General features: G+C 40.6%; 1 protein-coding gene across 1 annotated transcript in view; it reads right to left on the reverse strand.

The window, feature by feature from the left end:
• Nucleotides 1–2238: 2238 nt before the first annotated feature.
• Nucleotides 2239–14944, reverse strand: part of ash1l (ash1 (absent, small, or homeotic)-like (Drosophila)) — a 42821-nt gene continuing 30115 nt past the window's right edge. The window contains exons 19-27 of the mRNA XM_053490177.1: nucleotides 10252–10384; nucleotides 9406–9654; nucleotides 9074–9160; nucleotides 8881–8971; nucleotides 8641–8779; nucleotides 7483–7655; nucleotides 7201–7367; nucleotides 5078–5528; nucleotides 2239–4977 (exon numbers count right to left, since the gene is read on the reverse strand). Of these exons, the coding sequence (XP_053346152.1) occupies nucleotides 4886–4977; nucleotides 5078–5528; nucleotides 7201–7367; nucleotides 7483–7655; nucleotides 8641–8779; nucleotides 8881–8971; nucleotides 9074–9160; nucleotides 9406–9654; nucleotides 10252–10384 (1582 nt within the window). The 3' untranslated portion in view covers nucleotides 2239–4885. The remainder of the gene's footprint in view (nucleotides 4978–5077; nucleotides 5529–7200; nucleotides 7368–7482; nucleotides 7656–8640; nucleotides 8780–8880; nucleotides 8972–9073; nucleotides 9161–9405; nucleotides 9655–10251; nucleotides 10385–14944) is intronic.

Raw genomic sequence — 14944 nt, forward strand, 5'->3', positions numbered from 1 at the left:
GTAAATGAACTCGACTTCAATTTGACTTGCTTATATTTATATGATAAAATTACTAGTTTGTTTATGAATTCATTAACATTTCCATAGAGTGAGAATCGATCGATTTCTCGCTATGTGTCTCGGTTGCCATAACAACCACCCTTCTGCGCTCCACGAGCGGAATTGCGGAAGTGACGCGTCGCATAGCGACCCGTAGTGATCAGAAAAGATTGGGCGCTGCTAAAATTTTCGCACGTATTTTTAGTTTTAAAATGTACTGTGAGAGGTGTAATAGTTAACCTGCCTGTTTTTTGTTTTTGTGGCAGGTTCTTTTTTTATTGGTATTTGTATATTTGCGTCGCGACGCAGTGCAGAGAGGGTTATGGGAGCGCGCGCTGTGCGTAAACGTCTGCGACGGCGCTGTGCGTCGAAAAAGGCGGGGCTTTGAGCTGAACGCTGATTGGATGATGGAGGGGCGTGTTTGATACCATTTAAATGTAGGTTTCTTATATAGTATGTAATTATATATATATATATATATATATATATATATATATATATATGTATTTTTTTTTTTACAAGTAAATGTAGATTATTAAATCCGGCACTGCTCATAACATCGCTTTTACTCAACATTTTTGTTTCACTAATGGTGCAGGTTAAACTTCACGCAAAAGTTGTACTGCAAAAGTTCCTTAAAATTCTGCCAGACAGTTTTGCCTGATGGTGTGACAGACATTTTAAAACAGAAACTGATTTCTGGGTCCTCCAATGTATGAAACGTAAAGATATATCACTGAAACAGCGAGTTCTGACCAACGTACAGATAAAACCTTTCCTTTATTTGTATAGACGACGTGAATCCCCACTAGATGGCGCTCTAGACCAGACCAGGGCGACTGAAATACATTTCAAGCCAATCCAACTGCTCATAACTTCACTTCTACTCAACATTTTGAATTTATTTATGTCACATGTTTAACTTCAGGCAAATACCCAAGTACTGAATGAAACAAAATTTTTATTAAATTCTGTCCAGACAGTTGTGTCAGATGTAGATACGGATCTGGTCTAGACGACTGGGTCAGTGGCTCCAAAACATGGTGTTCATGGTCTTTCCTGATTTTTATTTCTCTCAACCTCACTGTAAAGCGAAGCTGAAGGCGTCGAAAATATGCAACAATCACTTTTCAACAGTTGATCTTGAGATGTATCTGCTACTGAAGCTCTGTAAAGCCTTTATCTGAGGGGCTGGTTGTTAATTGGTGATTTCTGAGGTAACTGGTGACTGTAAATGAACTTCTCCTCTGCAGCAGAGGGACGTTTTGGTGTTGCTTTCCTGGGAAGGTCTACCTGAGAGACAGTTTCACAATACTGTTCTCGCAAGAACTGTTCCAGAAAGGCTGTTAAAATAACAACTGACTGTTGTTGTTGTTACTTAATTGCCTAATGCCATTTGTGTTGTTTAATAGTTTTGAAATCTCCAGTATTGTTGTAGAATGTAGAAAATAAATCACTAAACAAAAACACTGAATTAGAAGGGTGACTGGTACTGTAGGAAATAAGCCTAAAACGCAGAGTAAAAGATGAAGAAGTAGTGTTTGGATAAACAAAAGTAATCTTAGTTGTCAAAAACAGGGGTCCGAGCATTGAATAAATCTAGTAGTATTTATTAAATACTATTTAAGAGGAATGTAAGGAAAAATCAATTCAGTTATGTATTCAGTACAATTTCGTTTGTGGCAATTAAAGCATCACCACACAATTAAAAAAATAATTTTAAATGTATATACAATTGCATCTGAAGTGGTAAAATGTTTTGTTGTTCCTCTATAATCCTGTAGGTGGCAGGCTCTGAACTCTTCATGCATCAGAGCAACCTGTGGTAGATACTACATTTTTGCCAAGTTTGATTAGAATTTTAACAAAATCTGGAAAAGAAATTTGATGTTCAGCCAGGATACTTACAGAATTACAAGACAGATTGAAATCAGTATTGTGATAATTTCATATCAGGGCATTCCCCTCCCTGAACACAGAAATATCACTTCTGTAGTTCTCAGGGTACAGGAAACAATTTAGACACAACAAACTGATCCCTTGTTTCATTTTTTTTTTCAGTCTGGTCGACGATGAAACGAATTGTCCAGAACAAGGCAGCGCTCTGTCCACAAACGTTCAATGGACATGACTTTTTTTTGTTGTCGTCACGGGACACACCTGAAAACTCAAATAACGGTCGACAATGTAAAAGCTCTATGCAATAGTTAAAATTCACTTTATTGGCAGATGTATTAATTGACTATCCATACAATTAAAATATGTTTTGACTGTATACCTTGAGTATCAATAATTATGACCTAGTAAAGAATTATCACATGATTCTTGGCTAAATGTAAGAGCAACAGGCAGGTATATTCACAACAATGTAGTGCTTTTTATTAAAAAACAAACAAACAAAACAAACAAAAAACAGAATATAAAACAAACAAACAAACAAAAAAAAAGTAAAAACCAACAGCATTTTCATGACTTTAGAATCATAATTACAAACTTTTAACCAGAGTGGAAAAAGTTTTCGACAAACTGTACACAACACAAAATGTCTTGTCAGTCTGTCCATATACAATGCTTGCATGTTATTTTTGTGATTGTCTAAAAGAACTAAACAAATCACACAAAAACACACAAATACAAGAAATACGAGCATATGACCGTTATCACAAAAGGAAAAAAGAAAAGGAGCTGTTTAATTTTTCCCCCTAAAAAAAACTGAATAAGGGGGAAAAAAAGAATAGATTAAGAACATGATAGTCAGCTGATATATATTTTTTTCCTTGTTTAGTTTTGTTTGTTTTCTGCTATTTCCCAAAATAGCATCTTTACATTTTTATGTTGGTTTGTTTTTTTAGTGTTCAACACTTTGCAGCAACGTAACGAGGAGGACTTTTTCCCTCCCCTTCAAACGTAATAATAATAATAATTAGAATAGCATTAAAATTAATAATTACAATGACAGTTGTCTGGTCTGGGGTCGCCGAGTCCGTCTCACCTTCCTCCTATGTCGACAAAAAATTTCAGACAAGTTGCTCACAAAATTCGTTCAACGTTCAGCCACGTCCTGCTCTCAAGCCCCAAGCTTAAATGAACAACGATGCCAATACAAACGGCGTAATAATAATAATAATAATTAATAATTAATAATAATACATATAGGGTTGAATCCTGTACAATACAATACACACACAAAAAAAAAAAGAAAAAAAAATCCATTATCAAGATATTGCTTTTTGGAGACATTTCTCTCACATATTCCCGTCTGCATATATACATAGCTTGGCACATCATATACACATCTTCCTCTTTTGTCACTTTATCCCCCCTCCCTTACCCCGCTTTTTTCCCCTTCTCTCTCTCTCTCTCTCTCTCTCTTTCATTTGTCAGTTTATCCAAAAACATCAGTTTGCTTGGGGCCAAAAAAAGAGAGAAAAAAAAGAATTGTCTGTTTGTGAGCTAAACACACACAAAAAAATCTGAAAACAGAAAAAAAGAAAACACAACTAAAATCCAAAGCCCATCCCCCTTTCTTCTTCCTCTCGCCCAATCGTATCACTCAATTAACACCCAGGGACGTCCTCCATTTTATCTATTATTACTTTTTTAAAATCAATTTGCAAATCTTATTTATATTTTAAAAAACTCCTAAAAGTGATGACTTTTTTTTCTAACAGGCTACATACATTCACGGCAGAGCTCTCCCTCTTTCCCTCTCTCTCTCTCTCTCACACACGTACTTACACACTCACACTCTCTCACACACTCCTCGAGATCATTCTAAGGCGTTATACAGTTAAAGTCAGTGCACCCTCACTGGTTAAACATCTTGTTGAGCTGGTAAATCGAAAAAAAAAAAAAAAGAAAAAAAACAGGGCAAGCTTCTTCAGACCAAAATCTGTGCTTTTCTTTCTTTCTTTTTTTTAATAGACACGGGATAACACTCTGCGCCCGCCTCCTCGCGGCACTATTCCAAGTTTACAAAGAAGAGAAACCCTTTTCATCCATCCTGCCCTTTCCAATCCTAATATCATTACAGTATGACAGAACAAACAAACAAACAAACAAAAACAGATAATGTACTTATTTGTTTTGCACTTTTTACCCCACTGCACCGCACAGCATCTTTCTTTCCAATACTGTGACGAGTGTCATGTTAGTGTACACCTCCGGGACTGAATTGACGTCCGTGTTTGGAAAAAAGTGCAGCTCGCTTTTTCTTTCTTTCTTTTGTTTTTCTTTCTTCTGTTCTCTTCAGCGTGTACGTGCGCTACACGCTGCGCCTCCTATGCGTCTCGCGTCCTCCCTCTCACGTCGCGATAAATATTTCTATTTATCCACCAAGAGGTGATGGTCTCAGTCCTCTCACCTACTCGCTTGCTTTCTTGGAGGCCTCCTTATTTCTCTATGTAGTACCACCTAGGGGGAAAAAAAACCAAACAAAAAACAAAAAACAAAACGCTGACCTCCGTTGTCTAACGGAAAAAGACCGTTAAGGTGACAGTTTATACTCATATCGATAAACTTAAATAGTACATATTCCTATGTTCATTTGTCATTGCAACATTTTTTTGTTTGTTTTAAAAATGCATCAAGGCAATAATTCTCTCGTTGCTGGCAAAAAAAAAGGAAAAAACCCTCATGTCCTGTGCACAGACACAAGTCGTAGTTCGTTTAGGAAAAATAGAGCAAAATGGAGGACTGACGTTTGGAAAAGGGAGGGCCTTTAAGGTTCCGAGCGTCTCATCCTCTCTCATACCTTCATCCCTCTTTTCCTGTTCCTGCATATTGTTGATGTTTATTTATTTATTTTTCTTTCTTTATATTTAGCTCATCACCTGCACTGGTGACATCACTTCCTGCTCACAAAGTCACTCAGTCCAAGTGTGCGTCTGCGCAGGCGGCGCCCGGAGCCCTCCTCGAGGAGATACGTCACGTCTATAACTGCAGGACAGACAAAAGGCGAGTTAAGTCTACTCTACTAGGGGGGGAAGCTTTCTCTTCACGTATGTCTCTCATATTTGTTTCAGCGCTCGTCTCTTACCGTTCTTGCTGGGGGTCCGGTGCAGGAGGTCTAGCAGGATCTTGTTAAGTCGGTCCCTCTGCGCTTCCCTTCGTCCCAAAACAGACATGTGCAGTGGTGACGCGGAGAGCAGGGACACCTCCGCTTCTCCTTTCTCTGCCTGACATTCCTCCGGCTCCCTCCTCTCCTCCTCTTCGCCCAGCTCCTCGTCCTCCTCCTCTTCCTCATCCTCGCCGGGCCTCCTTTGCTCCTGCGGGGGCGCTAAGACGGGCAGCACTGTCGAGGACTCCTCGTGATTACAGACCGTGTGTGCTCCTGCTCCTCTGCTTTCGGCGTCACGTGAGAAGGGCAGCTGGTCACATGTCGCACTCTGGGAGGGGTCTTCATCGCACGCCCCAGGACCTTTAGAGCGCTCAGTCTTCCAGGCCGAACGCCCGCCATTTCTTTTGTAGTTGTCGGGAACGTGGTGAGGCTGCGAGGAATATAAAAAAAGTATTTTATATATATATATATATATATATATATATATATATATATATATATGTTAGGGCCGGGACTCGATTAAAAAAAATAATCTAATTAATTACAGGCTTTGTAATTAATTAATCGAAATTAATCGCATATAAATATTTGACCTGAGAACAGTGAGAAGTAAGTTTTTTCATATGGATTTTAAGTATACCATTGAATAATGACTCTTCAACTCTACATGTTTAGCATTGAGGTGATACTTGAGACTCGATGTGCTGCGGTGATATGTGAATTTGCGAATGCAAAACTTGACTCTTCAGCGTTGCCCATTTGGCCTAAAATATAAAGACGTTTAGTTTGTACTCATATTTTGGCGCCGGATGCATCATCAAATTTTTGTCCCGTTTTTTTTTTTCTTCCCCAAATTCCAGCCCAGATTTCTGGCACTTGCTTTGACCAAGATCAGTGTGTGTTATTCCTCCATCAGGGTAATAACCCTCGGTGAGATTTTACTTCATTTTCTATGAGTAATCTCAGTGTGAATGACACTCGCCCACCACTGACAACTGTCGACTTTCCCATTGAGTGTGTAAACGCTACCGCGGGATATTTAGAAGCATTTACATAATCATTACCGAGGTCAAAATATCTGCTGTGGTTGCAACATCTAAACAAAAAAAAAATGTCCAATCTGCTGGGTAACAGTAAAACACTTCAGTATTTATAGGAAAGTAATAATAATGAAGGCTGGAGCACTTTCTTTACTCTCTGCTCTACTAACATGAGGGTAAACAAACGATGCGTGTTGCCAGCATGTTTTGTGTTTTTACATTGGGTTAGACCCAATAAATGTGTAAAAAAAAAAAAAAAAAAAAAAAGTGTCTCTCCAGCTTCTGGTTAGAAGAAGAAGAATTACTTTCAGAAGAAAACAGTTACTCTTAAAATGAAACTTAAGATTATACTGAAGAAGGTAAGAATTATTTGACATGTTTATTGCACATCAGGACGTAACATCTGTACGTATATAATGAATATAACTTTTGCGCAAGTTTTTTCAAGAGTGATTCAAAAATCATTAAACTAATCAGTGTTTTTTTCCAGGAACAGGTTAAAGAAACACTTTCTTTACGACGTGTAACGTGAGGTGTTTGGGTAGTGTCAGAAATTTCTCGATTAGACCCGGTCAAGTCACACCGGGACTTGGATAAAATTTCTGGCGAATAAACGCAGAGCGTTTCCTGCAGCTGTTCTCTTCAACATTTATCGAGTGGAACAAAGCCTGAGGTCGACTTGCAGAAGAGACACATCCGTCTGTGGGAACTGTACACACAATCATTCACAGACACCACTTGCACGTTACAGGAACTCGGCTGGGAGTTACTGCCACACCTCAAGCCATTTTAACGAGTTTGGGCCAGTAAGGAAGTTCCCGGTAGGGCCAGCATTTCAGTCGTGACTCAAACAAGCAGTACGATCACGAGAAACCTTTCTATCTTGATGGTGTCCAAGCACTAGTGAAACACTGGTAAAAGTGCATCAGTGTAGTAGGGGATTATTTAGAGTAATAAAGGGACTTTGTAAAAGTCCCGGTTTGACTTAAACACCCTGACATGCAAACGTACTGGTTAATCTTTTTTTTGTCGTAACGACTAGACAGAACATGAGAAACTTACTGAGAAGTCCCTTTTGGGCGTAAGCCTCTTGGGGAAGTGGTTAAAGGCGTAGGACTTGGTGCAAACTGGATAGCGGTTGCGGTGAATTTTGTAAAAAAGATGAGCAGATTTGTCCAACCGGTAGTCACAGATGTACACGTCCTGCTCCTTCACACCCTTCGGCCGACCTGCAACCGTGGAGGAGGAAGAAGAAGAGGAAAGAGTGAGGGAGAGAGAAAACGTTTTTAGGTCAGATTGTGACCTTTAGCATGTGATGTCCTGAGGTTAGTATGTTTCACTCACCCTTGCAGTAGGTGTAAAGGTCCAGGACGCAGCACGTTCCCACCACTGCCTCCAGAGGGATGATCTCATAGAGCGGCACTCGGAACAGCTCGTTGTGGTAGAAGCGGCGTGAGGGCGAGTGGTGAGTCTCGTGAGGTCGGAAATAGTGATGACCAAAAGCAAACCGCTCACCCCTAAAGATAAAAAAACAGAAATGATTAAAAGCCCGTACGTGATAATAATAAAGTTAAATATATAATAAAAAAGAAAGTCTGTTGAAGTTTAACAGCACTGTTTTAGGATGATGTGTGCGGACACTTGAAGAGAATCAGATCCTAGAGGGCACATGCACCATATGAGGATGCACTGAATGTAATGTTGTTTGGGGGGAAAGATATCTTATGTGATTGATTATGAATTAAAAAGGGTGTAAGCTCATCTGTCTTCATTAGCTCTCTTTGTATCATACCCATGACCCCTCTCTCGTGTAATACCCATGACCACCCCCCTGTACCAAACTCGTGAAACTACCCCCCCCAGTATAATACCCATGATCCCCCTCCCTATATAATACACATTCTTTCCCCACTGCGTAATACCCATGATTTCCCGTGTATTACCTATTATCCCCCCCCCCGTATCATACCCATGACCCCGCCCCCACCCCATATCATACCCATGACCCCGCCCCCACCCCGTATCATACCCATGACCCCGCCCCCCACCCCATATCATACCCATGACCCCGCCCCCACCCCGTATCATACCCATGACCCCGCCCCCCACCCCATATCATACCCATGACCCCGCCCCCCACCCCGTATCATACCCATGACCCCGCCCCCCACCCCGTATCATACCCATGACCCCGCCCCCCCCCGTATCATACCCATGACCCCGCCCGGCACTACGTATCATACCCATGACCCCCCGGGTATAATACCCATGATCCCCCTCCCTACATATAACCTATGACCGCCCCCCTCATATCATACCCATAACCCCCTACCTATATAATACCCATGATTCCTCTCTGTTTGCACAAACGCCATCCATAAATCCAGGCTACAGCGTGAATGGAACAGATTAAGCGGAATCCGTCCTAATAACATCGTTTCTGCTGTTGATCGCTGTCTAGCGTACTAAAATTGATCGGCACATGCCTAGAAAACAGCTCACTTTTCATTTTTCCAAAGTTTCTCAATGCGAAAGATGTCCAGTTTGTCCCTGTTCACATGGGACAAGAGGCGATAGGACTGGCGCAGTGGCTGGCCCTCCGGCGTGCGTCTGCTATCCCTCATCAGGTACACGCAGTCACCTGGAAAAAAAACACACGCATAGCCGGTGTGAAACGTACAGTATGATATCAAGACATGTTTTCACATCCAACAGATTATCTAGCCTCAAACACACACGTACCCTGGTGTAGCAGCAGCTCGTCCCGGAGGAGGCAGATATAGTAGATGGAACCTGACTGTGCGTAACTTGGCTGAGGAACCATCGGAACCTCCTATTGGATAATAAAAAGGAGCAGGAAGTTACGCATCGTGAAAAAAATTTTTTGCCGATGTAAAAGCAGGAGCAGGTTAAAAAAAGAAAAAAGGTGACATACTCTGTCCACCGGGCGAGGGTCGCACTGCTCACAGAGATAATGCTCTACCTCAGCCTCCAAACGCATGCAGTCAAAGTGCTGCCAGACCTTAAAGAGGGTGAGAGAGAGAAACAAAAGCACTTTAGCTACACAACATTTTTAAGTGCAGAATCTTAACACACAATGTTTAAAGTTTTCCTTAACCAGCTTAATTATCAACGCCTCATGATCTCTCAATACTTTAACAATCACTAGAAAACTATTTTAATTTCACAAGTTCATAATAAAATTTTAAGTAATTTAAAATTTAAACCTGGACAGTTTTTGTATGAGTAAATTCTTGCGCTAAGTACCATGCATTTCTCGCACTGGATCATCAGGCCCTCGTCCTTGTACATGCCACAGATGCAGCGGATGATGTCGTCGTCTTTGTTGACGTGGTGAGCCTGGTCGCGGTCCATCGAATCGGAGCTGTCCGCCTCGCTGACCGTCTCGCCGACGATCTCGTCGATCTGCACGGCCGCCTCGTGCCGAGCCCCGTAATATGCCTTGCGCAGCCGGCACACGTCCCGGCCCACCGTAGACTTCCGTCCGTAGTATTTCTTTACGAGACGGAAAAGAAAATGAGGCAGTGATATCATTTATTACAGAAAAACCACACAAGTTAGGAGAAAATGCTTTTGTTTTGACATTCCTCGAACTGGGCACGGATTCAGCGGGAGTTTTTTTTTTTTTTTTTAAGACCATTACATTCCACGGGAGTCTGATTTGTTTTTACTTACAGCTGGAATTCAGATTAAAGCCAACTTTACTGAGAATTCTAACTTTTCCCTGTTTATCCTATTACACCGAAAACATGTGAGTCGTGAATAGTCTAAGCTGTTAGCAGGCTTGCTTAAAGAGATAAGAAACATGTACAGGGTGTATAAGTAGAAAGCTTGTGCTTAAGAATGAAGTTTGTGTATGTACAGAGTGTACGAGAATAAAGTTTGTGTATGTACAGAGTGTACGAGAATAAAGTTTGTGTATGTACAGAGTGTACGAGAATAAAGTTTGTGTATGTAAAGGAAGTATAAGATTAAAGTTTGTGTATATACAGAATGTACAAGAATAAAGTTTGTGTATGTACAGAGTGTACAAAAATAAAGTTTGTGTATGTACAGAGTGTATGAGAATAAAGTTTGTGCACTTAGACTGACCTCTGCGTTGCGGAACACCTTTAGCATGTCCGTATCGAAGGCCTCCACTGTTTTGTAATGTCCGGTGAGGATCTGCTTTTCTATGGTGCTAAGGTCCAGAGGATCTGACACCTTCTCATAGTACTGCATGTTCCTGTGTAAACACACAAGCCTCAAGCAATGAGACAACATGGTCACATCTGCATTCCAAAAAAACATCAGGGATGAAATCCGAACTTGCTAAGAATGACTTCTATAAATGATTTAATCTAATTTTACAAACAAACCCGAGCAACGCGACCAATGACATCCCGAGCTGCCAGTGTACTCTGCACCTTTTGTTGTGCCATCTAACCACCATATGGTTGCTTTTTGCAGGCTAAAACAATTACCACAGGACTTCCGGTTAGCAGCCACATGGAGTAGACGTGTGAGTTAGGTGCTCCGACAATTTTTTATTTCTTTACTCCCTTACTCGTCTTTAAATGCTGAATTAAATCCTTAGTTTACAATAACTTTATACTCTACCCCACGGCTAACTACTTTTTATCCATAATGGCTACAAGGAGTGTTAAAAGCGGGAAAAAAGACGACACTGCGACCCCTCTAACAGTCGAGGCCATCTCTGCGCTGTTAGATAAACATCGTGAAGCGTTAGCGTCTGAATTTAAATCATCGTTTAGTTTACTAGAAAGTAAACTGGACCAAATCCAAACCCAAGTAGAGGACCATGGACAGCGCTTACCTTCGTTAGAACTCGCTACAGATGACCTGAGCCAGCGGGTGAGCGAGTTAGAGAACATCTGCTCCGGACTTCGGGAAAACAACGCTAAGTTAACGGCCAAAGTCGTAGACCTAGAAGGCCGGAGCAGGAGACAGAACCTGCGTGTCCTGGGTCTTCCAGGGGGTACTGAGAGTGGACTCCCTACCGAGTTTTTCTCGAAGTTTCTGTGCGAGGTGTTAGGCGGGGATGGAAGCGTTTCACTCCCAGAGATTGACAGAGCCCACCGCATACCTACATCCAAACCCGCTTCAGGTCAGCGACCTCGGCCGGTCATTCTCCGTGTGCACCGGTACCAGGTTAAAGACCTTCTGGTTCGGGAAGCTCGGCGGAGAGGGAAGCTGGAATACCGCGGTCAGCAGGTTCGTATCGTGGAAGACTACGCTCCTGAAGTTTTAAGTCAGCAAGCCGAGTATAGAGACGTTATGACTGAGTTATACAACCGTGGACTCCGGCCTTCTCTCCTGTATCCAGCACGGCTCCGGATAACTCTCTCTACCGGACAGAAGAAGTGGCTTCGCTCGGTAGAAGAGGCACAGAAACACATAGACAGTCTGCCGAAAACTACGTAGTGCATTATAGTTTTATTTTTTAATACTACAATTTTCAGGAAAGTACCCTTTTTAACTTACGTTTTTTACTGGTAAGAGTATTGTGTTAGACACGTGTAGTTGTTGTTAGTTTTCTATTATTATTTTCTCTATTTCTAGTCACGTGTAATTTACATGTTTGTTTATTTTTTAGAGTTACAATGTGACGTGGGGGGAGGGGGTTGTTTTGTGTTTTTCTCTTATTGAGAGATTTCAGTATTGGAGTGGGGAAATGTTTTATTTATATATTTAATTCTTAGTTTTTGTAAATTGCGTCGGAGCAGAAGATGGTGTGGTTAGCGGCAGGAAGATTGGTTAGGTGGAAAATGGAAGAATGGAAGAGCTTGCTTCTTTGTTTCTTAGCAGCTATCTTTGTTTGTTTGGGGGTAGTGGGGTGTGTGGGGCAGGGGTGGGGGATCTCCAAAGCCAGTATTGTGTTAGTTCAGTATACACGGTGTATCTTTAACGTGATGCTCTGTGTTTTACACTTCTGTTTTAAGGCTGACGCTAGGCATCTCAGTGTTATTTATGTTTATCTATGTGCATCTCCTTTCAGGGAGAATGAATAGTTCTTTAAACTTTGTGAGCTGGAATGTTAAGGGTTTAAACCATCCAGTCAAGAGAAGGAAGGTGCTCTCACACCTTAAACAACTTAACACTGCAATCGCATTTTTACAAGAAACTCACATTCGCAGTTCTGATAATTCTCGTCTTATGTCGCGTTGGGGAGGGCAGCACTACCACTCGACCTTTCAGGCCAAAGCTAGGGGTGTCTCAATTCTCATTAATCCAAACATTTCTTTTGAGCAGCATAATACTATTGCGGATATGCATGGTCGTTATATCATTGTTTCAGGGAAGTTATTTAATACTAATGTAGTGTTGGCTAATTTATATGCCCCTAATTACGATGATGTTTCCTTCTTTAAACATTTCTTCTCTGTTCTACCAGATCTGAGCTCATACTCTCTCATATTAGGGGGAGACTTTAACTGCTGTTTAGATCCATCAATTGACAGGTCATCTCCCAATCCTATACCTCTGAGTAAATCTGCCATGCTACTTCAGTCCTACCTCTGCAGCTTTGGTATTTCTGACATATGGCGCTTCCTTAATCCAAAAAAGAGAGAATACTCATTTTTCTCACATGTTCATCATACTTTCTCCAGAATTGATTATTTCTTCATAGATAATCAATCGATCCCAATGGTTAATTCTTGTGCTTATCAGAGCATTGTGATATCAGATCATGCTCCGGTTCTTATGTCTCTAAAGATCCCCGATCCATATCCATGTGCATATTTCCACAACCAACCTAATCGGCCTGCCTGGGTGGAAATGGAGATAAAGTCCGTAAAAAATCTCTCTGTCTCTGCACTCCCCATCCCCTCAATTAAATCTATCAATAACTCAGTTGTTAGGCATACCTTGAGAGTATGGGCTCAGTTCAGAAAGCACAGCGGTCTTCTGGGCTTCTCTCTGTCCAGTCCTATTGCCTCTAACCATCTCTTCCAACCTTCTTTACATGATTCAGTGTTTCAGGAATGGTACAATAAGGGCATCAAGCTTTGCAAAGATCTGTTTGTTGACCATAAGTTTGCATCGTTTGAGCAGCTTTCTGAAAGGTTCAACCTACCCAATTCTAATTTTTTTAGATACCTGCAAGTAAGACACTTCATTAGTTCTTCAATACCAAATTTCCCTGAAGCTCCTGATGTAAATATTCTGGATAATCTCCTCTGTTTGTCCCCGTTGCGTAAAGGCCTAATATCCACTATTTACGGTGGATTGATGGGTTTGAGTCACACCCCTTTAAGTACAATTAAAACTGCTTGGGAGAAAGATTTAAATTTGTCACTATCAGATGATACTTGGAATTCAATTCTTAAACTTGTCAACTCAACTTCTTTATGTGCTCGCCACTCTTTATTACATTTTAAGGTTGTACACAGGGCTCATTTCTCCAAACTTAAACTTTACCGTTTCTACCCAGGCATTGATCCTTGCTGTGATAAATGTAAAAGTGGAGAGGCGTCTCTTATTCATATGTACTGGACATGCCCGAATTTGGAAAAATTCTGGAGGGATGTTTTTAAAACCTTGTCGTACATATTGAAATGCAACCTTGAACCAGACCCTCTGATCGCTCTCTTTGGTGTCACTGGAGAGCTCCAGCTAAACAGCGTTTGGTATCTTTTGCGACACTCCTGCTAGGCGTTCTATTTTATTCAAGTGGAAGGATGCCACGTCACCCACTCACGCCCAGTGGCTCAGAGATATTATGTCCTGTTTGTCCCTGAAGAAGATTCATTACTCAATCCGTTATTCAGACTTGAAATTTCAGCAGGTGTGGGGGCCCTTCCTTCGCTTTTTTCATATACATTAATAGTTCGATTCCATTCTTATTTAATTGTTTGTCTGTTTGTTTTTCTTTTTTTTTTTTTGCATGCAGAACTAAAAAACTTCCGGCTCCACACATACATACATATATATATATATATATATATATATATATATATATATATATATATATATATGTGTGTGTGTGTGTGTGTATATATGTATATATATGTGTATATATATGTAGATATATGTGTATATATATATATATATATATATATTTTTTTTTTTTTCAATTTTTCTCCTGTTTTTAGATGCCTGGCGTCTAGCCTTTCTTATACATGTATAGCTGGCTTGGAGTCAGGGAGGGTTGGGGTGGGTGCTATAGGGTTTATAAGGGGGTCATAGAATCTATAGTATATTGAAACTTTACATGTTTACCCTGTTATATCCCTGTTTAAAATCAATAAAAATATTGTTGAGTAAAAAAAAACAATTACCACAGCTACATTAAACAAAATTAAGACTCTATTGCATTAGGGGCTTGGCCACAATTCTGAATTTGGCAAAATCTCGAGATCATAGAAAATCAATACGGGTTAATCAGGGTGTGAGAAATCCTACCAGTCAAAAACTCGAAAATGTTCTCAACCTAATTCAACTGATTGATTCGAGCGATCACGCATTAAACTTACTGAATAACACGCTCTAATAGACACTACACTCTGTATGGTTAGGTTTATTACAGAAGTGCGCGGCAGGTTCACACCTTCTGTATGGATCTAAAACACAGGCATCCAGATAAAAATATTATTAGCAGGTCTTGACAAATTATAGCAACTCGTAAAAGGTCGTAGGTACTTCATAAGCACAGTCGACCCCAAAACTGGCTGGGGTTATACCTTCCTAGAGCTCCTAGGAATTGTGAAAAAACACAAACTTTGGATGTGGTAAAAAATAAGGCTATTTTTTATAATATTTAAAAATATTTTTATTAATTTCA

Source organism: Clarias gariepinus, chromosome 28 (assembly GCF_024256425.1).
Source record: "Clarias gariepinus isolate MV-2021 ecotype Netherlands chromosome 28, CGAR_prim_01v2, whole genome shotgun sequence".
Taxonomy (NCBI): domain Eukaryota; kingdom Metazoa; phylum Chordata; class Actinopteri; order Siluriformes; family Clariidae; genus Clarias; species Clarias gariepinus.